General features: G+C 40.5%; 1 protein-coding gene across 9 annotated transcripts in view; it reads right to left on the reverse strand.

Annotated features, from left to right (window-relative positions):
- Positions 1 to 24,137, reverse strand: part of dmd (dystrophin) — a 1,932,045-nt gene that overhangs the window by 1,521,302 nt on the left and 386,606 nt on the right. For all 9 annotated transcript variants that reach the window (XM_073045659.1, XM_073045653.1, XM_073045656.1 and 6 more), the window contains exon 2: positions 15,086 to 15,147. In XM_073045659.1, the coding sequence (XP_072901760.1) occupies positions 15,086 to 15,147 (62 nt within the window). The remainder of the gene's footprint in view (positions 1 to 15,085; positions 15,148 to 24,137) is intronic.

The following is a 24,137-nucleotide window of genomic DNA, read 5'->3' on the forward strand; positions in this document are numbered from 1 at the left end:
CAGGACATGAGGGTCTGAGTTGTAGGGAAAGGTTGAATGGGTTATGACAGGAGAATGAGGGGAAATGTTATAGAGGTATACAAAATTCTGAGGTGACAATAGGGTGAATATTTGCAGGCTTTTCCCACTCAGGTTGGGTGAGACTAGATCTTGAAAGCTGAGTATTTAAGGGGAACCTGAGGGGGAACTTCTTCCCTTTAAGCATGGTGCGAGTGTGGAATGAGCTGCTAGTGGAAGTTATCGATGCGCGTTCAATTGGAACATTTTAAGAGAAGTTTGGAAAGGTACATAGATGAGAGAGTTATGGAGGCTAGGTACAAGTGCAGCTACATAAGATAAGGCAGAAGGCCAAGCCAGCAGAATAGTTGGGCCAGAAAGCCTGTTTCTGTGCTGTGGTGATCTATGACTCTTTGACTTTCATTAACAAACAAACTCTCCATTCTTTGTGCACATGATTCTTCTCTTCATGTTGGATATATATACCTCAACCAAGTTAGTTAAACTCTGCCTAATTATATTAGTCAATTTTGTGCGGGGTCTTGTATCCTAGCCTTGCTGAGGTCCATTTTGAACAACTCTCTCCCGCCTGGAACTGAACCTTAGGCACCAACTCCTGCAACAAAGCTTTTCATCTTTCTCTCAAGTCACTTGCTACTACCTTTAACATTTCCTAACCAGCCCCAAACAATCTGAGTGCAAGACATTAACTTCTCCTCTCCTTCAACCATGACTGCTGCATGCCTCCAGCCTCTGTCATGGCCTTTGATCACAGCACGATCTTTTCCTCTCCTTAACGTTGTTCAGCAAAGGAGGCCACACTCCATGTAACAGACGATTTGACAAGCTTCCCCAAATTTCTTGGGAGATGACTGCCTGTTTTATGTTGATTCATGACAAAGCAAATTAGGAGTAACCTCACATGATAGCGATCTGATCTGGCAGCTGTTTCTTTTCAGCATTTGACCCTTGATGTTGAATTTACTGTTCAGATATATTCCGGACCTTTGCTTTTGTAGCAATATTCAATGCGAAGAGACACAGAATGAGCACTTTCGGGGATAGGCATAGGAGTTGGCACCATGTCATGCTTGTTATTCCAATCGATTTCAAGATACATTTCATTCAGATAGTTCAGCTATTCAACGTGGCATTTAAGCAGGAATAACAATGAGGTATATATTATAATTAGGTACAAAATAATTCATTGCTTACACAGGGCAAGCCAAACATCAAAAGCAGCAGCTAAACAGCTAAGTGGTTCCACAACCCAGAACAAAGCCCTCTCAATGTCAAGAATGTTGATGAACAACCAGGCAAGTGTCCTCAACCAAGGGTAAAAGCCCACTGTGTGGATGAAGAATTCCTTGAATCGCGCGATTTTGAAAACATCTGCACCAAAGAACAGTTGTCGATGAAGGATGAAAAGGTCAATTATTGCACTGTAGCTAGCTTCTCCCACACGCCAAACACTCAATTTTAAAACGTGGGTCTTAAACTAGACTTTGAACAAACAAGAAGTCTTTCCTTCCAAAAAAAACTCAGCTTCAGATCAGACAGTGGCCATGGAATGTGAAACAGCATCAGCATTTAAAGTCAGACAACTTTCATCACAACAAAGCCCAATAACTGAGGAAGGATCTTAGTCCTGAAATGCTGACTCACTTTCTCTTTTTACAGATGCTGCTCGACGTGCTAAATCATTCCAATGCATTTTCCTTTTTGTTTCTGATTTCTAGCATCTGAAGCTTTTCAGGATATCCTCTCTACAACTCAACAAGATATCACTTTAATACATCTATAATACATAGACTCGGACACCTACAGAATATAAAAACAAGTCCTTTAGCCCACAGAGTTTGTGCTGACCACCAGACATCAATTTGCATAAACCCCACACTAATCCCATTTCAGACAATCCCATTAATTCTTCCAAGATTCTACCACTCACCTGACAACTAGGGTAATTTACAATGACTAATTAACCTACCAACCAATACACCTTTTGAATGCAGGAGGAAACTGAAACACCCAGGGAAAACCATGCGTTCACAGGGATCACGTGCAAACCCCACATGGACAGCACCAGAGGTCAGGATCAAACCTTGCCCTCTGGAACTGAGGCTGCAGTTCTAGCAGGGCCACCATGAAACTGATGCATTCACAACTTGTTCTGCAGATGTTACATTTTGGAACTAATTTTCAAAGACACTGACCAATTTTCAAAGCATTATACAGTACTGTGTAAAGGCCTTAGGTACATATGCAGTATGTAGCTTGGGCACCTAAGAATTTTGTACACTACTGTATTTGTCAATGAGGAACAGAGCGGAGTTTGTAAATCTGGTGGGAATCTTGCAAAGGCTGAGCGCTGTGGGAGGTGTGTGGGACAGGTAGGTAGAGGAGTGCCAGGGGCTGGGCGGGGGAGTGGAAGTGCAGACACATCCAGCCCTGAGACACCAGGCAAGACCATTGGTTTATTGATCATTACATAATGGCTCTCTGGCGCCTTCCCCTCTCCCCAACCATGATTCCCCTCTCCCTGCCCCCTTCCCACTCTCAGTCCATGATAGGGACCCATAGCAGAATCAGGTTTATCACTCACGCATGTCATGAAATTTGATTTTTTGTAACAGCAATGTAGTGCAGTACATAAAATTACTACAGTATTGTGCAAAAGTCTTAGGCACCTTAGCTATATAAATGTGCCTTGGATGTTTGCAGACTACTGTATTATAGAGAAAGCAAAGATTTTGATTTTTCTCTCAGATTTTTAAAATAATGAACACAGTAAACAGCTTAAAACTTGCCTCCAGATGTCCTCAGTTGCATAGGAGCTTAAACAAACTCACTGTGCTGGTTGCAGCAAGTGAAGGAACATCAAAATTGGACCAGCCTTCATTTTTTGATGCTGACAAATCACATAATTTGTGCAGTTTGAACTCCATCCACAGTGACTAATTAATGGGAAATATGACCAGATATAACAGAACATCCAGCCTTTCAAGCATGGTTTTGCTTTAGCCAAGTCTCCACAATCACCAAATTTATCCTTCCCACAATAAATTCAGCTTTGTGACTTTTGGGGAAAAAAACCCCTTTTTTGAATCTTATTATTTTCCAGATGACCAAGGATTAGATATTTTATATGATGTCTAAAGACATGAATTAACAAACATGAACCAGCGATGAGTAACAGAGTAATGAACAAGAAATCAATTCGATAACACTCTCTGGAAACAAAATTGAAGCTCTAATTGCCAATGATAATGCTAGACTTCAGTGAGAGGCGCAAATATAATTATCTATAGCACCATTCACAGCCAGGAATGAAACCGTCCAAAGGCAAGAGACAATTGGGTCCAATTTGGACAAATGTGAAACATTCCAGAGGCACTATCCCTCCCAAATTAAAGGTATTAATCACCCAAGCTAAACAATGATTTCAAACAGTGCACCTGCAAGACCTTAAATGATTCATGCGCAGAATATCGGGAAAATTTCACTTTTGATAGCGTTATTTTGTCCATAACTTTAACTTCATAAAAATCAACCAAATCGACTGAAAAAACCATAATAACTAAATTAATATATTGATAATTAATCCACTAACAGTGCTTTATTTCCTTAGACCTGATTAAAAGTATGTTACCTAGGATATCAAGAAAAAAAAGTGCTCTGTGTTCACTGGATTAACCTAGCTGTTATTAGGTTACCGGTCAGTTCTGCTCTCACACTTCCATTCCAAATGAAGCTGGTAAATGTACGCTTCAGTAGCTACCATAATTCCACTTAAACACATCTGTCATTTAATAAACCAAAAAGAAGGTTGGCACATTCCTTCATTTACAAGCCTGGAAGCTATTAAAACTGACTAAGTATACCCAAGAGTGCTAGATTTCTCTTCATTAGGTGACCATTTCTTTTTGATTATTAATGGAATGAGAACACTTTCTTTTTAAAACCATACTCTCCCAAAATAGATAATACCAACTACCAAAATGACAGAGGAGCAGAGGAGAAGCTCTAAAGCACTCCCCACCCCTACTCTGGGAACTGCTCTAAAGCCATATGCCAGAGAATAAGTAGGTGCACCCAAAATCAACTGCGTTCCTGTTTTTATGTCTTTTCTCAAGAAATGAGCTCCTTTTCTCAACACCTCCAACAACCCAAAGGTGTCAATTTGTGATGAATGTGAAACACTAAATGTATAGATTTTTGCAAACTAGCTTGGGGTGAAATGACAAATAACTGTCAAGATGGCCTGATAGCTTAGAATTCCAGTCACACCACTACACAAAATAAATGTAAGAAATCATAGACCAAGAAAGACAATTCTGCCTGTTAAAATCAGTGCTTCCACAGACTACATGCAATCTAAACTAACATACTCTATCCAGACCATTGAATTTCCCAAGTGAAAGCTCTGCATCAATATTCTATTATGCCTACAACTATCAGCAAACAACAGTATTCCAACACTGAAACACACAAGAAGGGGATGCTTCCCCTGGCTGGAATGCCTCGGACTAGGGGTCATACTCTCAAAATTAGTCTTTCAGGGCATAGTTGAATTAATTCCCCCCCCCCCCCCCCCCGCCCTTTCCAACAAAGGCACACAGTCAGAGGACAATGTATCTGTGCAATTCACTACCGAAAGCAGCTTTGGAGGCTTAGTTGTTTGAGAATATTCAAGGCATAGATTGACAGATCTCTGGGAGATTACAGGAAAAAAGTGATACTTCCTTAGTGGAAAACTGATGTAAAGGTAAAATAAAATCACTCATAACCTTACTGAAAAGCAAAACAAGGGCGAGTGGGAAAATAATACACTCCTACTCGTGTTTATTAAGTTAGGTGATGAAGTGGAACACAGACTGTTCTGATCAGGTACAAATGAGATGATTTTACTTTCTTCTGATAGGGGTACACACTTTGCATTAGAAAGATAACACAGATATTGAGATGATAATCCTCATGATAAAAGGTCCAAATCTGTTACAATGAATAACACCAATGCAGTATCAGCTCACTCTGAATAGACACTGAATGTTTGACAAGCTCTCTGCACCAGTTGCATTCAATAGGTGAAACGAAAAAAATTACACATCTTATTCATGAGAGATCACATAAATAATTAATAATCTATTATCATCTTCTCTACAACTTGATAATGAAGTTGATTGAAGATTAGTTTAACATTATGTTAGCTATGATGTGAGTTTCAGGTCTCCTGTTTATGAAGTAAACAGGAACTGATTCTGGCAAAATATAATTGCCAAGCCTGACAGACGGCATGGTGGGTTCAGCACTTAATGACAAAGCATTTCAGCAGTTAAGTAGAAAAGAAGACAACAAAATTTTAATTGCAAAGATTGTGGAATAATCTCCTTTATATTTAAACATCGCTCAATTGCTAATATAGTGGGGCACTTTGTCAAACCAAACAGGGATGTTCTCGGTTTAATATACTGTAACTGGTCTCAGCCAAGATGGTAAAGGGACATTATAATTGACTTGAGAACATATTGGTAACAAGTAACAAATGAAGCACAGCCACACTAAAAATTTCAGCAAACCCTGCAAGACACTCCAAATACAAGTGCACAAATGTAAATGTGCAATTGGCAAGGGACCAGGGTTTGTTTGCTTCTGCATGTATGCACAGCTTTAATGTTCGGTTCTCAATGACTCAAAGGATTCAAAGTACATTTATTAAAAAGTACGTATAAATTATACAACCTTGAGAATTTGTCTGCTTACAGGCAGCCAGAAAGCAAGAAATCCAAAAGAGCTTAACTAAAAATTGAACACCAACACCCAATATCCAATTAAGTCATTTGGCAGCAAGCAAATTGATGCTTAAAAATCCAGCATCATTTGATAGTAGATCCTGCTCTGAGCACTTGCTCCCAGATGCTCAGAATGTCGTGAAGACCATAAGACCACACGACACAGCAGTAGAATTAGGTTATTGGATCTATTGGTCTGCTACGCCATTCTATTGTGGGCAATTTATTATGCCTCTCAACGCCAATCTCCTGCTTTCTCTCTGTAACCTTTGACACCCTTACTAATCAAGAATCTAAACACCTTTGCTTTAAATACATCCAATGACTTAGCCTCCACAGCTGTCTGTCGCAATGAATTCCAGAGATTCACTATCCTCTGGCTAAAGAAATTCCTCCACATCCCTGCTCAAAAGAGTGTCCTTCTATTCTGTGGCTGTGCCCTCTGATCTTCGACTCCCCTACAATAGGCAATACTCCCTCCACATCCACCCTATCTGGGCATTTCAATATTCGAAAGGTTTCAATGAGATTCAACCCTATTCTACGCATTCATTCCTTCTACCAAAGTACCTGACAATATACTTCCTCACATTATATTCCATCTTCCACTTCTTTGCCATTCTCCTAATTCAAGTACTTCTGCAGACCCTCGTTCCTCAGCTACCTACTCCTCTATCTTTCTTAGTATAGTCCAAAAAACTTGGCCACAAAACCATCAATTCTATCATCTATGTCACTAACATATAATGTGAAAAGAAATGGCCCCTGCAGCACACCACCAGTCACTGGCAGCCAACCAGAAAAGGCCCCCTTTACTCCCACACTTTTCCTCCTGCTAGTCAACCAATCTTCTAGCCATGCTAAAATCTGTCCTGCAACATTATGGGTTCTTATCTTGCTTAACAGACTCAGGTGTGACATCTTTTGAAATGGCTTCTTTAAATACAAATAAAGTATCCACTGACTCTCCTTTCTCTATCCTGCTTGTTACCTTCTAAAAGAATTCCAACAGATTTATCAGGCAAGATTTCCCCTTAAGGAAACCACGCTGACTTCGGCCTATTTTTATCATGTACCTCCACATACCCCGAAATCACATCCTTAACAAGCAATTCCAACATATTCCCAACTACTGAATTCAGGCTATATGGCATATAAATTCCTGTCTTTTGCCCCCCTCCCTTCTTAAATAGTGGAGTGACATTTAGAATTTTCCAGTCCTCTAGAACTATTCCAGAATCGAGTGATTCTTGAAAGATCACTAGTAATACCTCCACAATCTCTTCAGACACCTCTTTTGAATCCTGGGTATAGTCTATCTGCTCCAGGTGACTTACCTACATTCAGACCTTTCAGCTTCCCCTACACCTTCTCCTTTGTAATTGCAACTATATTCACTTCTGCTTCCCGACGTTCTTGAACTTCTGGCACACTAGTATTGTCTTCCACAGTGAAGACTAATGCAAAATACTTGTAGAGGTCATCTGCCATTTCTTTGTTCCCCATTGCTATCTCTCCGAAATCATTTTCCAGCAGTTCGATATCTACTCTCGCTTCCCTTTTATTCTTTATATATCTGAAAATAAACTCCTTCATGTCAAAGTGAAAACAAATCTCAACAAAGTGATCTAAATTAATTACAAATATAAAACACAAAATACTTGATTTGCATAAGTATTCAGTCATCAGTGAACAGCCCTTTTCAAGTCTAGCCACAAACTCTCAATTGGATTAAGGACTGGACTCTGACTTGGCTACTCCAGGACACTAACTTTGTTGCTTTACAGCCATTCCTGTACAGCTTAGGCTTTATGCTTGGGGTCACTGTTGTGCTGGAAGACAATTCTTCTCCTAAGTCACAGCTCGCTTGCAGACTGCAGCAGGTTTTCCTCCAGGATTTCCCTGTATTTTTCTGCAGTCATTTTACCCTCTACCTTCACAAGCCTTCCATGGCCTGCCTCAATGAAGCATCCCCACAGCATGATACAGCCACCACCATGCTTCATGGTAGGGATGGTGTGTTTTCGATGATGTGCAGTGTTTGGCTTAGCATTTCATCTAATGGCCAAAAAGCTCAATTTTGGTTTCATCAGACCATGGAAACTTCCTCCAGCTGACTTCAAAATCTCCCACATGCCTTCTGGCAAACTCTAGTCAAGATTTCATGTGAGTTTTTTTTCAACAGTGGCTTTCCCTTTGCCACTCTCCCATAAAACTACAACTGGTGAAGCACCCAAGCAACTGTTGTTGTATGCACACTCTCTCCCATCTCAGCCACTGAAGCTTGTAACTTCTCCAGAGTTGTTATAGGTCTCTTGGTGACCTCCCTCACAAGTCCCCTTCTTGCACGGTCACTCAGCTTTTGAGAACAGCCTGTTCTGGGCAGATTTACAGCTGTGCCGTATTCTTTCCATTTCTTGATGTTTGACTTAACTGTATTCCAACGGATATTCAGTGACTTGGAAATTTACTTGCATCCATCTCCTGATTTGTGCTTTTCAATAACCTTTTCACAGAGTTGCTTGGAATCTTCTATATTCTTCATGGTATAGTTTTTGCCAGGATACTGACTCACCAGTAGTTGGATACAGCTACAGGCACATTTTTACTACAATCAATTGAAACACCTTGATTGCACACAGGTCTCCAAAAACATCTCCATTTAACTAAGTGATTTCTAACACCAATTGGCTGCACTAGTGATGATTTGGTGTGCCATTTTAAAGGGCGTGAATACTCACGCAATCAATTATTTTGTGTTTTATATTTGTGATTAATTTAGATCACCCACAAGGATTTTACATCTTCTGATCTGATGACACTCCGTCTAAAGATCTGATTTCATTTTATTAACTAACTGAGTCACTGCACCCCCTCTTCTTACCTGCCTTTCAATTGGATATAATGTGTATCCTTGGATGTTAAGCTTCCAACAATGATCTTCCTTCAACCACGACTCCATGATGACCACACATCATACCTGCCACTGTCTAACGGCACTATAAGATAATCAGCCAACTCTGCATACTGTATGCATTAAAATATAATACCTTCAGTCCTTTATTCATCACCCTTTTCAGTTTTGCCCCCATGTTACCGGAAGTCAAATTTTTATCCCTTTCTAAACCATACACTTCATCTACTTGTGTACCATAGTCTGCCCTATCACTCTGGTCCTCATCCCCCTGCCAAATCAGTTTATACCCTTCACAACACGTCTAACAAACATGCCCACAAGGATATTGGCCCCTCTTGTGATCAGATCTAAAACATCCTTTTTTTGTACAGGTCATACCTTCCCCAGAAGTGATCCAGGCAATCGAAAAATCTGACACCCCGCCCCCTACCTCAATTCCTCAGCCATGCATTTATCTGCCAAATCATCCTATTCTTGCCCTCACTGGCGTGTGACATGGGCAGCAATCCAGAGGTTGCTACTCTTCAGATTCTGCTTTTCAGCTTTCTACCCAATTTCCTATTTTCTCTCTTCAGGACCCCTTCTCTTTTCCTACCAATCTTGTTGATACAAATATGTACCACGACTTCTGGCTGCTCACCCTCGCGCTTTAAAATGCCATGGACCTGATCTAAGATGTCCCTGACCCTGGCACTTGGGAGGCAGCATACTGTCCAGGTGTGTTTCACATCCACAGAATCTCCTGTCAGTTCCTTTAATTATGGATTCCTCTATCACTTATTGCACTGCTCTTCTCCCCAGTTCCCTTCTGAGCCACAGAGCTAGACTCAGTACCGGAGACCTGGTCGCTGTGGCTTTCCCCTGGTAAGTTATCCCCTCAACAGTATCCAAAGCAGTATACTTGTCATTGAGGGGAATGGCCACAGTAACTGCCTATTTCCTTTCCCTCTCCTGACTGTCACCCAGCTAACTGCTTCCTGCAACTTACGGGTGACTACTATGTTCCCTCTAAGCTGTGCGCACACACACGTTTTTCAACCAGCGCACAAAGGAAATTAATATGCGCACAAAAGGTTAGTTACCTAAAATAATGTCATAATTAATAATTATACTTACCGAAAATAATCTTTTAGCTGGATGTTTCTGTTAACTAGTTGGTTTTTCAAATACCACAATGCACGTCACTAATTTACGTCACCTCGCTTTTCCTATTCCAGTCTGTACAGCTGCATCACGGCGGAAGCCATCTTTGGCGGACAGTGTTCATGTCATAAATTTCACATTTGGTGATGAACAAGTTAATGCCTTATGTCAAAAATATCATGATTTTCTGGCTGAAAATACTGTAATAGTTAGACGATTTAATGATTTCAAATTTTCCGTGCAAGAATAAATTAAATCCAAACTGATTTCAAACTTTGCTCAAAGGGTGGCATTTGTACTTCAAAATGAACAGTTTTGCAACCTTACACAGATGATGGACATTGGGGGAACCTTTCTTGCATCTAGTGTGGACTGTGAGTGAGGTTTTATCCTAATAAATCAACTCAAAAACAAGCTGAGAAACCATTTAAATGGATGTCATTTGGATATGTTAATGAGAATCAAAAGCTATCAATTGGATGGAAGTTCTATTAGTCTAGATCATAGGTGTCAAACACAAGGCCCACGGGCCATATCCGGCCCGCGAGATCATTTTAGATAGATCTATTATTTTAATTATTAATGGCCCGGCGATATGAAGCGCTGATAAAACACAGACTACAGATCCCATAATGCAGCGCAACAGCTGCCGATAGGCTACCCGGGAACATTCCCGCGTCAAGCGACTGTTGCTGTATACAACGCTATTCTGAAGTCAAAGCTAACCCCTAACAATGGCGAAGAGAAAAGTGAAGGCATTTCAAGTGAAGCTGCTCTTATGGGAGACACAAATGCACCAGTGCAACTTGCCTCATTTTCCCTGTTGCCAAGTAATGTTGAACCAGGTCGGCGCAATAATGTTCCCAAATGCGCACTTTGCTGATAAACTGAGCGCACTTCGCACTGAGTTCGCACGGCGCTTTGGTGACTTTGAAGCACAAAAAATTAATTTCGAGCTGCCTCGCAACCCATTTGCCGTCGACGTGGAAACTGCACCTGTACAGATTCAGATGGAGCTGATAGAGCTGCAGTGTAATTGGACACTAAAGGCAAAGTACGACACTGCAGGGCCCGTACAGTTTATTCGCTCCATTCCTGAAGCAATGCCTCAGCTCCGTCTACATGCGGCTCAAACCTTGTGCATGTTTGGTAGCACATATCTGTGTGAGAAGCTTTCCTCAGTGATGAAGATTAACAAAACATCACACAGGAGTCGTCTCACTGATGAACACCTGCAGTCCATCCTGAGAATCTCCACAACACAGAACCTTACACCAAACCTAAACGAACTTATTGCCAAGAAAAGATGCCAAGCATCCAGCTCTGACAAAACGGCATAAGAGCAAAGAAAACTGAGTGTTTTGATTTGTTGTTGTTTTAACTTTTGCTGAAAAGCACAAATTTTATTTATATTTTCAGGGTTTTTTTGCAGCATGCTCATATTTCTAACTTGTATAATACTGACAGGAGATATTTTTATGGAGAGCAAAATATGTAAGTTATTTAAAGTTTTAGTTTATTTTTTCTGGAATAATATTCCTGTCTGTTTTTATTCATATTTATGTTCAAAAAATGTTTAGTTTTAGTGTGTTCAATAAATGTTTATCCTGTTCGGCCCGCGACCTAAAGTGTGCTTTGAGTTTTGGCCCCACGTGCAATTGAGTTCGACACCTCTGGTCTAGATAGAGTTTTCAAAGAATGGGTAAATGCCAAAGACAGGAGAGAGAAAAAATAACTGAGTGACTTAAATATGTATGTTATTTTGTTGTTATTCTGTGCAGTTTTATGTCAAATATTTTGTAAACCTACATAAACTGTGCCACTTGTGCATTCAGTGTGCACATACTTTTGTCACAGGAAAAAAAATCTGCACAACATAAGATTTTTGCGCACACTGACTACTAAAACTTAGAGAGAACATTGGGTGACTACCTCCCTGTAGCTCTTAATCTATCACCTCCTTATTCTCCCCCAAGTGCCAAAGATCATCCAACTGCAGTTCCAATTCTCTAACACAGCTTTTAAGGAGCTGCATCTGGATGCACCTTGTGCATATATAGTTATCAAAGAGACTGGAGGTCTCCCAAACTTCCTAATTTTCACACCAAGAACAAACCGCTGACCCTGGATCCATTCTCACTGCACTAGCCTTGTACTAATAGACAAAGTAAGATTAAAAACTTACTCAAAACTTACCCAAAGCCTTTATTTCTTCTCACCCAAATCTCCTGAGCCCAAACCTGACCACTTTAATGATGACCACTCCCACAACTGCCGCTCCGCTTACATCTTGCTTCCTTTTATTGGCTCAAATAAAATTCACTCCCAATGAGACTTACTGTTTTTAAATGGCTCTCACTCATCATCCTGCCAAATAACAGGATTGGAAATGTGACCTTGCAAGTGGATCTTCTCTGGATATGAATAATTTGGAGAAAGGCTGCATAGTCCCATGAGGCTCATACAAAGACAGATTAATCACCCATCTCAAACCCAAGACAATTCGTATGCAGGGCTAGGAATGCTTAAAATAACTTAAATGAAAAACAGCATTGCAAAAATGATATTCTATTCAAACAGCAAGACCAATGAATAAATTCTGTATTGTAACTAGAATTCAGGCCATTTTTAAACATTCTGTTGAAGTTGTGTCAAATGGAGTATTTTTACATCTATACAAATGGTGAAGATTGGATTCATGGCAGATTGCCAAAAAAGGAAGGTACCTCACAGTTTGTGTGACTTAGATCTCTAAGCTACCTGTGTTTTCTTTAGACTATTAGTGATTAGACTTATTTGTGTTTTACAAATCTCTCTGCTAACTTCTGATATTTTATCTCTCTGATAACTACCAAGATTATTCCTATTTAAATCCCCAAATTTGTATCCAATCTCTTTCAGGCCATTTGTACTAAACCAATACATTAATCATTTTTTAAATTTTAAACAAGCTTTGAACAAATGCTGTTTAGGCCTGCAAGGAAAGCATCTTACCACATTTTGTTCATTTTTGACTGAAAAAATACAACCACTGCTTAGTGTCGGTAGATTTACTGACATTAGGCCCATGTTTTTTAACCTCTGCATCATCCTTGACTTCACTTATGTTTGGCATGAACCTAATAAAGCTATGGTTACTTTTCCAAGTATCTTCTGTGCCAATAATCAATACCTTCTTTTGTTCATTCCACATAAGATGTGGACACAGAAATGAATGTGTAAAATGCTGCAACAATGTTAAATGAAGATTCAATGTTCATCACTAAATGGAGGAAATAGAACAAAACTTTTTATGTGCATAAATTTGCAGTTAAATACAGAACTGCAGAGATTGCCATTGATGATTATTTTCTCCTCCTCCAATGGTTGCACCTCTGCACACTTGTCCAAAGTAATCACAGAATTTCTGTTTCAAGAACTAAAAACTAGATGTGAATGAATCAAGGTTAAAAATCCATCAAGGTAGGAGTTACTGTTCCATTTTAAAATGACACACAAATCCACAGTTCCCATTCATCAACTCCTCTGCCACAACAAAAAATAACTGTGTACCAAGAATACAGGTTTCCCCCGCTATCCGAAGGTAGAGTGCTCCTATGAAACTGTTTGTAAGCCGAAACGTCATAAAGCAAAGAAGCAATTACCATCAATTTATATGGGAAAACTTTTTGAGCATTCCCAGACCCAAAAAATAGCCTACCAAATCAAACCAAATAACACATAAAACCTAAAATAACACTAACATATAGTAAAAAGCAGGAATGATATGAATATACAGCCTATATAAAGTAGAAATATTGTATGTATGGTGTAGTTTCACTTATCAAAATCAGGAAGACAGAGAGCCAAAATGGATTTGGAGGAAAAAAAATTGGCACGTACACGCCTACGCACGTACATGCATACGAAAGCGAAAATCCTCTTTGGTTAGCGAAAACAGGTACTAATGTAGGTCTTTCGTAACAGCGAGCAGTCGTAAAGCGAACGTTCGAAAAACGGGGGCCACCTGTAGTATTTTCTCAGAATAAACTTACTTATATCTTTAAATGCATAACTAAATTTTACATTTTATAGCTTAATCTCATGGTACATGGACATTTTTAATTCATACTAAGTAAAATAATGAAAATTTTCCATCAAAAGGAAAGATAATAAATGCTTCCTGATTTGACATCTGTGAAAAATGCTTCATCCTAATTAGCTGTTAACACTTCACAATTTCTGAATATCTGAGATCTGCTGAAGATGATGCCTGCCAGCAACCAGCTTAGGAAAAATGAAATCCTGAACACATACCTCTAGCTCTTCGTGGAAAATTTCCTTCAATATCAGCAGCAACTGCAAGGACCACTGCTTCATCACTGACCTCTGCATCTAGGTTACTTAAATGTTCCTTAAAGCAATCCAGTGCTTAAAACAGCACCATATTTCCATAATATTTAACTTTAAATTCAGCCTTGCTTCACAGAAGAAATCATTTGCTTTCGTAAAACTGTATTACTCCAACCTTAAATAGGTTTCAAAGGTCTTAGCTCATATCGGCACTGCACAATTTCAAGCTCAAAGCTGTTGATCATTTAGCAGTCATGTCATTTATATGTCATACCATGCTTGTAAGCATGGGGGTAAAATCTCTTCAGTGCAACAAACAGTTCCATGAATCCCAAATTTAAAGTGTTTTGCTCTATACCTCATTTTGCTTGCAGTGCCTGCAAGTACTTGATGTCAAAAGTTCAGAAAATGAAGTGAACTAACATTTTCCATTTCCTACCATAAATATCATGAGCTTCAGCAAGGATAAAAGTTATGTTTAAAAAATCAAATGCTTCAAAAACTGAAAGAAAGCTATTTCTAGCAATGGCAGAAGTAATTTATACTTACATCAAGGGTCGAGTATATTTTCCAGAGAGAGTAATCTTAAATATTTTTTAAAAATTACTGCTAATCTATTGTAAATTACTAGGTCACAGGATTTAAAACGATGCAACTAAATCCTTGCATACAAGTTAATGAATAAAGTATCCCAAAAAGTTTTTATCCACAAAACACATCCTGCTGTGCTAAGTTTGAATGTTGCACGAGATGAATCAGATTCCCTGATGTAATGGAAAAAAATATTCTCAAACAATACATGTTCAACTCCAAAGAGTTCAATACTTCCAAGCAGATTAAATAACAAAACTTCAGCACATTGCACATCATTTCAAATCTACAGATCACTATGGTATCCTCTTACCTTGACAAACTGTGCATTTATCCATTTTGTGAATGTTTTCTTTTGAACATCTTCTCTTTCATCTGCAAATTTGGAATTAAAAAGCATTCCTGAGTTAAGTGGTTTTGAATTTTCCATTTTAACATTTAATGTAGAAAAATCATTTCCATTAAATTCGTCAAGTGAAAGAACATTTATGCAATAAAGGAAAATTATCAACGGAAACTGGGGCATACTTCAAGATCCACTGAGCTTGGCATATTCTAAAAATGTCCTCTCTGTGTATGATGCACCAACAAAGTGAGATGGTAGAGATGTCTGGAAATGCCAGGGTTACTAATACAGAAGGAGTACACAGTACAGCACAACAGCTACCGTTCCAAATACCCCATCTCACAGCCAGCCCAACTCTTGGCTTTGCCTCAACCCAGCTCCTCCCCATGCTCTTGGTGTTTGACAACGAGCAAGTTCCCAACAACCAGACCTTCTTTCCTTGACTAAAGCACTAGCTTTCCACTCCCAACACCTATCACTCCTGTTATCCTCCCTCTCCCTCCCCTGGAAACTCTTCCCCCACGCCTCCAGCCCCAGGGACAAGATCCACTACTTGCTTCCCTGCTGGTTCTCTGTGTTGGCGGTGCTTATGAGGGGATGGCCTTTCACTTGATTATGGTGGAGGCCTTGTAATGTTACATATGACACCTTAAACCTCGTGCACCTTTGCAAGTTACAGCCCTTTGTCCTTGGGTAAAAAGGTGGCCTTGTTGTACACCACTGACTTGGTGTGGCATCTGGACACTGAACAATCTCAAACTGTCGCAGTTAAACAATATTTAGGGCAAGCTGCATGCACAGCTTCTGACTTACCAGCAAAGCAACAAGCAGAGAAACAATATTGCTTCAATTCTAAAATTTCAGAAAGGGCCAGCTGTAGTTTTACAGGTCACTGATTATCTCTGAGGGTGCCACCATAGCACTGCAGTTAGTGCAATGCTCTTACAGCTCAGGGCACTCTGTGAGGAGTTTGTATGTTTGCCCCGTCAACTGTGTGACCTTCCTCCGGGGTGCTCAGATTTCCTCCCACAGTCCAAGGAAGTACTGGTTAGTAGGTTAACTGGGCATTGTAAATTGTCCTGTGTTAGACTAGGATTAAATAGATGCACTGCAGAGCGGTGCGGTTTGTTGGGCCAGAAGGGTTCGTTCCACACTGTATCTCTCACTAAATAAAGGCAAGATAGAGTAAGTATGTCACCTTCTTCTATTATATGCCTCTTTTACTGACTGGCCAGTGTACTTCAAGTATCTTGTTCTTATTTATGAAGTAAATATATTCCCTTACTATATCCAATACCACACCAGACAGAGAAACCAGAGACACAGATAAGGATTAACTGCATCAAAACCTCTCTGGAAAACAAAAAAAAATATATGCACGTGAACATGGTACAAGGCACAACAATTACAAGGGCAGGAACTGGATATACAAAGGGGGATTCCACCTCTTTGCAAAGGGGCCTCTGGGTTATTCTTATTTTGAAACAACCTTCTCTCTACCACTAATGTTAACAAAAGGTTTGAAACTGCTAGGTTATCTACAGTTTAAAGAAATCAGCATTAATTGAACGCATACTTGCTGCACATTATACATGAAATGCAGTGATTTGATAAAATAGAAATTTATACATATAAAACTGATGGGTTACAAACTTGAAACCAGTTCTCCCATTTGAAATCAACATTTGTTTTATTTCAACAATTAATAAATATTATCAATTTGGTGTGATCTTGTTTCTAAAATAAACCATCTTGAAAATACACTTGCCCAGTAAAAGAGAATATTTCCTCAAGACTAACTCATCACATAGATCAACCAATAATGCACAGCAAGACTTGATAAACAGAAGCAAAGTCCCACCATCCAGCTGAACAACAAGTAGATAACCAGGATGATCCTGCTGTGGGCCATTACAGGTTACACAATAGCAGAGGCAGGTTCATTCCTGATGAGTCTGTGTGCTGCCTGTGTGCAATTCACACATTCTCTGCGACACAGAACTGTACAGCATGGAAACAGGCTCTTTGACCCAAACCATCTATGCTGACCAAGGTGCCTTCCAAAACCAGCCCCATTGTCTGTATTTGCCTCACATCTCTTTTAACCTAACCTATCCATGAGCATCTCCAAAAGTATTTTTAAATATTTTAATTTTATTTGTCTCTTCCACTTCCTCTACCCACCACCCTGTGTATGAAAAAGTTACCCCTCAGGTCCTTTTTCCTTTATCACAAACTTATGCCCTCTCAGTTTAGACTACCCTAGCCTAAGAAACTGACTATAACAAACCACCTTATCTATACCCTTCATGATTTAATAACCTCTCCAAGGTCACCTTGCAGCTTCCTTCATTTCAAGCAGAATGGTCCCAGTCTCACAGACTCTCTTTATAATTCAAGCCCTCCAGTCACAGCAACATCCTTGTAAATCTTTTCTGCAATCACTCTAGCTTAAATACATCCTTCCCTACAGTGTGGCAAACAAAACTGCACACAATATCCCAGACGTAATATCACGAACACCCTATCCAGATGCAGCATAACGTCCCAACTGTTGTGCTCAATATCTCATCCAATATGCATCATTCACCACCTTGCCTAACTGTGTTGCCCTTTCCAGGGAACTCCGTTCTGCATCCACAGGTCTCTCTGCTCTACAACATTCCCCTGGGAGAAGGCACCAGAGGTGGTGTGGGAGAGAACAGAGGCGCAATGGATGTGCTGGAATCCATGCTGGATTGTGGGCCAGCTCTGCCGTTCGTGCTGCTCTCCAGTTAGGCTCTGTCACAGCGCGAGACAAGCTGATTTGACTTCATCTCTGACTGACACAGTGTGATATGAGGAATTGCCGCATTCTTGTTCTTGCAGAAATGTGGCTTCAGGCCAACATTCCACTTACCATCAGTCTTTAGACCATGCCACTCAGGGACTTGCGCTAAAATAATTTTTGTGATCATATGTGCTATTGTAACTACTATATCTGTGCTGTGTTTGACTCTATGTATGCTCTTACACCTTGAGCCTGGAGGAACACTGCTTTATTTAGCTGTATACATGTTCATGGCTGAACGACAATTAAACTTGAACTTTACTGTCTAAATCCTCCCCTAGTTTAAGTTCAAACAACAGGGGGCCTCTGGATAATTCCTGCAGCACACTATTGGTACTGGCCTGTTATTTGATAAACACCCCCTCACCACCACCCTGACTCCTTCCACCAGGCCATTTTGTTGTATCCAATTTGCTAGCTTGCACTGAATCACAACTGATCCGCCTTTCTGAGCAGCCAACCATGTAAGACCTTACCAGAGACCTTGCTAAAATGCACATATTAAATGGATACCATTCTGCCTTCACCAATCCTCTTGGTCACCTCTTCAAAAAGAGATGAATTTGATTCAATTAAACTTGTGCAATTAATTCACCCTTCACCTGCCCAGCTTGTACTCTCTTCCCTTCCTTCACCTACTTATTCTGGCTTCTGCCCCCTTCCTTTCCAGTCCTGGTGAAGGGTCTCAGCCTAAACATCATGGTTGTTTCCCACCACAGACTTGCTGAGTTCCACTAGAATTTTGTGTCTGTTGCTAAATATTTTTACTCTTTTTTTAACCATTTGTAATATTTTTCCCATTTCTTTCACATTAGAACCCTAGCTGACCCTTGCCTTTTACTTTCCTAATTTTTGCTTTTTCATTCTACTCTTTTTCCTTTCATTTCTGAATTGAACCGATTTCTCCCTCTTTGGTCATCCTGTCAGAATTCCATGCCAAGCAAGTTTAAATGTTTCCCAATACACATGACAGACATGTGCAACAGGATGCTAATCCCAGTCTTCGTCCTGCCTGTGGGTGCAATATACTCTCCGGTCCGGATTCAGGATCCACTCCCAGGAACACAAATCTCTTCCTTTACACCACTTCTTTGGTCATACAGTCATCTAATCTATTCCCATTTTCCAATTCTCACATGCATGTGGCACCAGAAGATGACAACTTTGGAAGTCCTACTTTTTCCATTTTATCTTTTATCTCCTTGCATTAGAATTGGAAAATTCATCTTGTTGAACCTCATACTATGTAATTGATACCTATTCATATCACAACCCACCCTCTTCAGGATGCTTTCTAGCTGTTCCATGGAATCCTTGACCCTGACATGATCCTGCACTCCTTACAATGAAAGCATCCATCACTACAGCTCTAGCACTAGTGTTTTTCCCCTCCCACCCATCACAATCATTCATGGTGAACTTGACTCCCAAAGGGGCCAATCCCCCAACAACTTTTCAGTAAATAAGGTAACCATGTTCCGTTGATTCAATATCCACACCACCCCCCCCCCCCAACACTCGATTTTCCAGCATTAATTTGGCGTGCACACAAATGAAAGGTACACCAGCAGCATCTCAATACAAACAGGACTTCAAGTTCAATTGTCACTCAACCGTACATGAACACTGCCAAACGCAACAGCATTACTTCGGTGCCAAGGTGCAAACTACAGTGCCAACAGTCATACGCAAATCACACAATAAAAAATATAGTCCAAGTCCCTGAGTCCATGAACGTTGCAAAAGTCCACAGCTGAACACAATACATCTCGTCTTCTGCTAAGTGAACACTAGAGGGCAGCACTAACTCCAGCCTGCACAACATGCCACACCACCTCCAGCCGTGACTCCAACCCCACTATCCTGGGTGGCTACAAACAGGCGATACCACGGCTTAAGATTTAGTCCTCACTACAACCAAGGCCACACAGTCGTCCCTGCCGTTCACCAAAAGCCAGTGAATTGGACTTGCAGCATTCCACATTAACAATGTCCAACAGAGTCTTGCGATCACAAGAAAAGTGACTAAGATGATCGCCCACTGTTAAGACTACAAACCTCCTTCATGCACGCAGTCGAACACCTCCCCAATGCAGGCAGCAGCTGTCATGGAGCATACGGATCTTGGGCTTCCATAAGTGTCCACAGCAGGGGTGATTGATAAGTTTGTGGCCTAACGTAGAAGGAGATGAGTTAAATAGCTCTCGTTACATGCATATGGAGTTCAACTCTTTCAGTGATTATGCAGAAAGTTTGAAGTTAGTAATTCATCAGTTAATAACTCATCAGGGGTGACTGATAGGTTTGTGGCCTAAGGTAGAAGGAGATGAGTTATTAACGGCAATCTTACTGCATAATCACTCAAAGAGTTGACCTGCATGTACATGTAACGAGAGCAGTATAATTCATCTCCTTCTACCTTAGGCCACGAGCTTATCAATCACCCATCTGTGGACAATTTCTGGAGGTCCAAGATCCGTATGCTCCACAACCGCTGGACTAAGGGTGTAAATGTAGGAGGGGACTATGTTGAAAAATAAATGTGCTGGGTTTTCTAAAATTGACTCCTTCTACCTTAGGCCCCAGACTTATCAATCACCCCTCGAACTACTTTTGGTTGGCCCCATGGTAGCTGTTTTATCCAAGCACGCCACAATCTTACCAGAAGACATACCTCGCTTTTACCTATGAAGGGCAGTGCTGCTGGGCTTCACTGCGCATCTTCTTCCGGTTGCTGCTGTCAAGTGGCAGCCGTTTGTGCAAGTTGAAAATACACAAACACAGCTTTTGCCTATCCGGTCTATGTATGCTCTGTCTGATGGGCAGAACTCAAGCTGTTTTCTGATTACCTCCCATGTCTGTGCAACCATGATAGCTATCAAAACCATCCCTTGAACTCCCTCTGATATTACATTCCTCAATCACATCATGTATCACAATTTTAGAAACATAATGAAACAATTCTATCTCCTCTGCTGAAAGGGTAATAGGTAGTCACATGCATTTAATTCATGACTTCAATGCTCCATAGAAAGTTTGTCATTATGCCACGCAGGCTTTCATCTATCCATTAGAGATATCCATTTTCTTATCTATTAGCCAAGGTTGGTCTGGCTGAGCACACCAAAAGATGCAAGACAGAGCCCAGCACTGCTGACACCTTACATTTCAAAAGCAAAATTGCATTTCTTCCTTTTACTTGTTCTGAAGATATGACCAATGAAACCAAGACTGCATCCCTCATTACACGGAGAGGGCAGAAGCAATCGTCTCCAAATGGGCAGCCAGCTAAGATATTTCAGATGGTATTTTGAAGTGATCACTCACTCATTCAGTCCTGGATGAGTTCCAAATTTCCCCAGAAGGCTGAATCCATTAATATATGTCCCCATCTCAAGCCAGTGCCGGATTCCAACTTGCATCCCCTCCATCAAAATGAACCCTACACCCATTTACTTTATATTACCATCTCACGAGTGAAGTGGCAATTCCACACCAAACTTGAATCACTGAAAGATGCTCGACAGCTGTGGTAGATCTTGAATGCTATCACCTTTTACAAAGTGAAACTGAGTGACATAGGTGACATCAAATTTTTGCTTCCAGATGGGTTCAATGCCTTTAATGCTTGCTTTGATTGTCAAAACATGGTGGCACCTTCATGAACTCCCACAGCCCCCAAGGACTCAGTGATTTCAGTCTCCGAGGCTGACATGAGAGCATCCTTCAGGAGGGTGAACCCATGGAAATAATCTGGTCCAGATTGGGTACCTGGCTGATCAACTGGGACGGTGTGTTCACTGAGATTTTTAACCTCTCACTTTGGCAGTGTGTGGTTCACTGCCATTGCTTTGCCATTGCTCCACAAGGTTTAGGAACAGTTATTATCCCTCAACTATCAGGCTCTTAACCAAAAAGGGATAACTTCACTCAACTTCACTTGCCCCATCAATGATGTGGACTTTGTGGACCAACTACTTCAAGCGGCCTTCAATTATACCGGTGCCCAAGAAGAACTGCCTCAATGATTATCATCCAGTTCACTGTAACGGAGTGATTTGAGAGGTTGGTGATGAAACATATCAACTCCCGCCTGAAGAGTGACTTAGATCTGCTCCAATTTGCCTACCAGCTCAACAGGTCCACAGCAGATGTCATTTCATTGGCTGTTTACTCAACCCTGGAACCTCTAGACAGTGAAGGTGCATATATCAGGATGTTCTTCATTGACTACAGCTCAGCATTCAAAACTATCCTCCCTCAAAACTAATCAATAAGCTCCAACACCTAGGCCTCAATACCCTTCTTGTGTAACTGCATCCTTAATTTTCTGACTTGCATTCGCAATCACCATCAGTACAGGTGCACCAAACAGCTGTGTGCTAACCCCTCTGTTCCACTTGCTTCATACGTATGACTGTGAGGCTGAGCGCTGTTCAAATGGCATATTTAAATTTGCTGATGACACCATTAACATTGGCCAAATCAAAGGTTGTAATGAATCAACCAGGACACACTCCTGCCATCAAGAAAAAGGTACAAGAGCCTCTGGACTTGCTCCACAAGGTTTAGGAATAGTTATTATCCCTCAACTATCAGGCTCTTAACCAAAAAGGGATAACTTCACTCAACTTCACTTGCCCCATCAATGAAATGTTCCCACAACCTATGGACTCACTTTCAAGGACTCTTCATAACATGCTCTTGATAATTATTGCCTATTTATGCATATTACTGTTTCTTCTTTTTGCATTTGCACAGTCTGCTGTCTTCTGCACTTTGGTAGAAAGATTGACAGCTGTTCATTGATTATGACAGTTACTTTTCTATAGATTTGTTAAGCATTTTCACCAGACAATGAATCTCAGGGTTGTATATGGTGTCATACATCTACTTTGATAATAAAATTTACTTTGAACTTTCAACTTCGGAGAGTATACTGACTGGCTGCATCATGGTCTGGTATGGAAACACCAATGCCCTTGAACAGAAAACCTCACAAAAAATATTGGTGGCCTTTTCTCGTGGTGCACTACAGTCTAGTCCATCATGGGTAAAGGCCTCCCCACCATTGAGCACACTTAACAGGACACGTGCTATAACAGGACAGCAGCATTCATCATCGTGGACCCCCACCATCCAGGCCCTGCTCTTTTATCGCCGCTGCCAATGGGAAGGGGCTACAAGAGCCTCAGGACCAACACCACCAGGTTCAGGAACAAATATCACACCTCGACAATTAGGCTCTTAAACCAGTGGGAATAACCACTCATTTTCATTCATCACAACACTGAACTGTTCTCACAATCCATGTGGGAACATAGCAGATTTCTGCTCGTGTTCCCACACTTTCAAGGACTCATCTCCTGTTCTCCATATTTCTTGCTCTGTTATTATTTCTTCTCTGTATTTATTCTGAATGCCTGCAAAGAGCTGAATCTCAGGGATTTATATAGTGACATGTATGCACTTTGATAACAAGCTTACTTTGAGTTTCACCACCAGTATCCCCATGTTCACCAGAAACCCCATTCCGCATCATTTTGAGCTCAGGCTACAAGAACTCAATTAGAGAAAATCTTGTAGATGAACACAAAGACATGTCATACAAATTGATGAAACTTTGCTTTTCTTAATAATCTTCGCTTCTGCATCATAAATTAGGAATATATCATATTTGAAACGCGTTACAACTACATTGTTAAATTAGAAGTGCCTGTTCTGAAAAGCATTATAACATGAATGGCTGGATGTGCCTGAGTGCTCTTAATGACAAAAGATATTAAATGAGATGAAATAATTATGAATTTATATATGGTTCTTTGCACGTCTGGTAAAATTTGTTTCTGGGGGATAACAATGAGCATTAGGTATTAACCTCATGCACCAGGTGTCAATAGGAAATGTTTTCTCCAAATAGAGAGTATGTACATAACGCTGGAGACAAATGATTCTGCATAAACAGGATCCAACCAACTTCTTGCTCAATGATGACATAGCTTGCAAACTGAATAATCATTGCCAAAACTGTTCCTTGAATTTTCCCAATCCAGGCATTCACATAGAGCATCTTTTCCCACTGTCTGCCCAAGAAATAGCTAGGGAGAGAGTGACTAAGTGTTTATATTCTGAAAGAACTACAGTGCAAAGGAGCATTTTTTCTAGACAAGGCAAGCCTCTGAAAGCTTC

The sequence above is a fragment of the Hemitrygon akajei genome, chromosome 5 (genome assembly GCF_048418815.1).
Source record: "Hemitrygon akajei chromosome 5, sHemAka1.3, whole genome shotgun sequence".
In the NCBI taxonomy this organism is placed as follows: Eukaryota; Metazoa; Chordata; class Chondrichthyes; order Myliobatiformes; family Dasyatidae; genus Hemitrygon; species Hemitrygon akajei.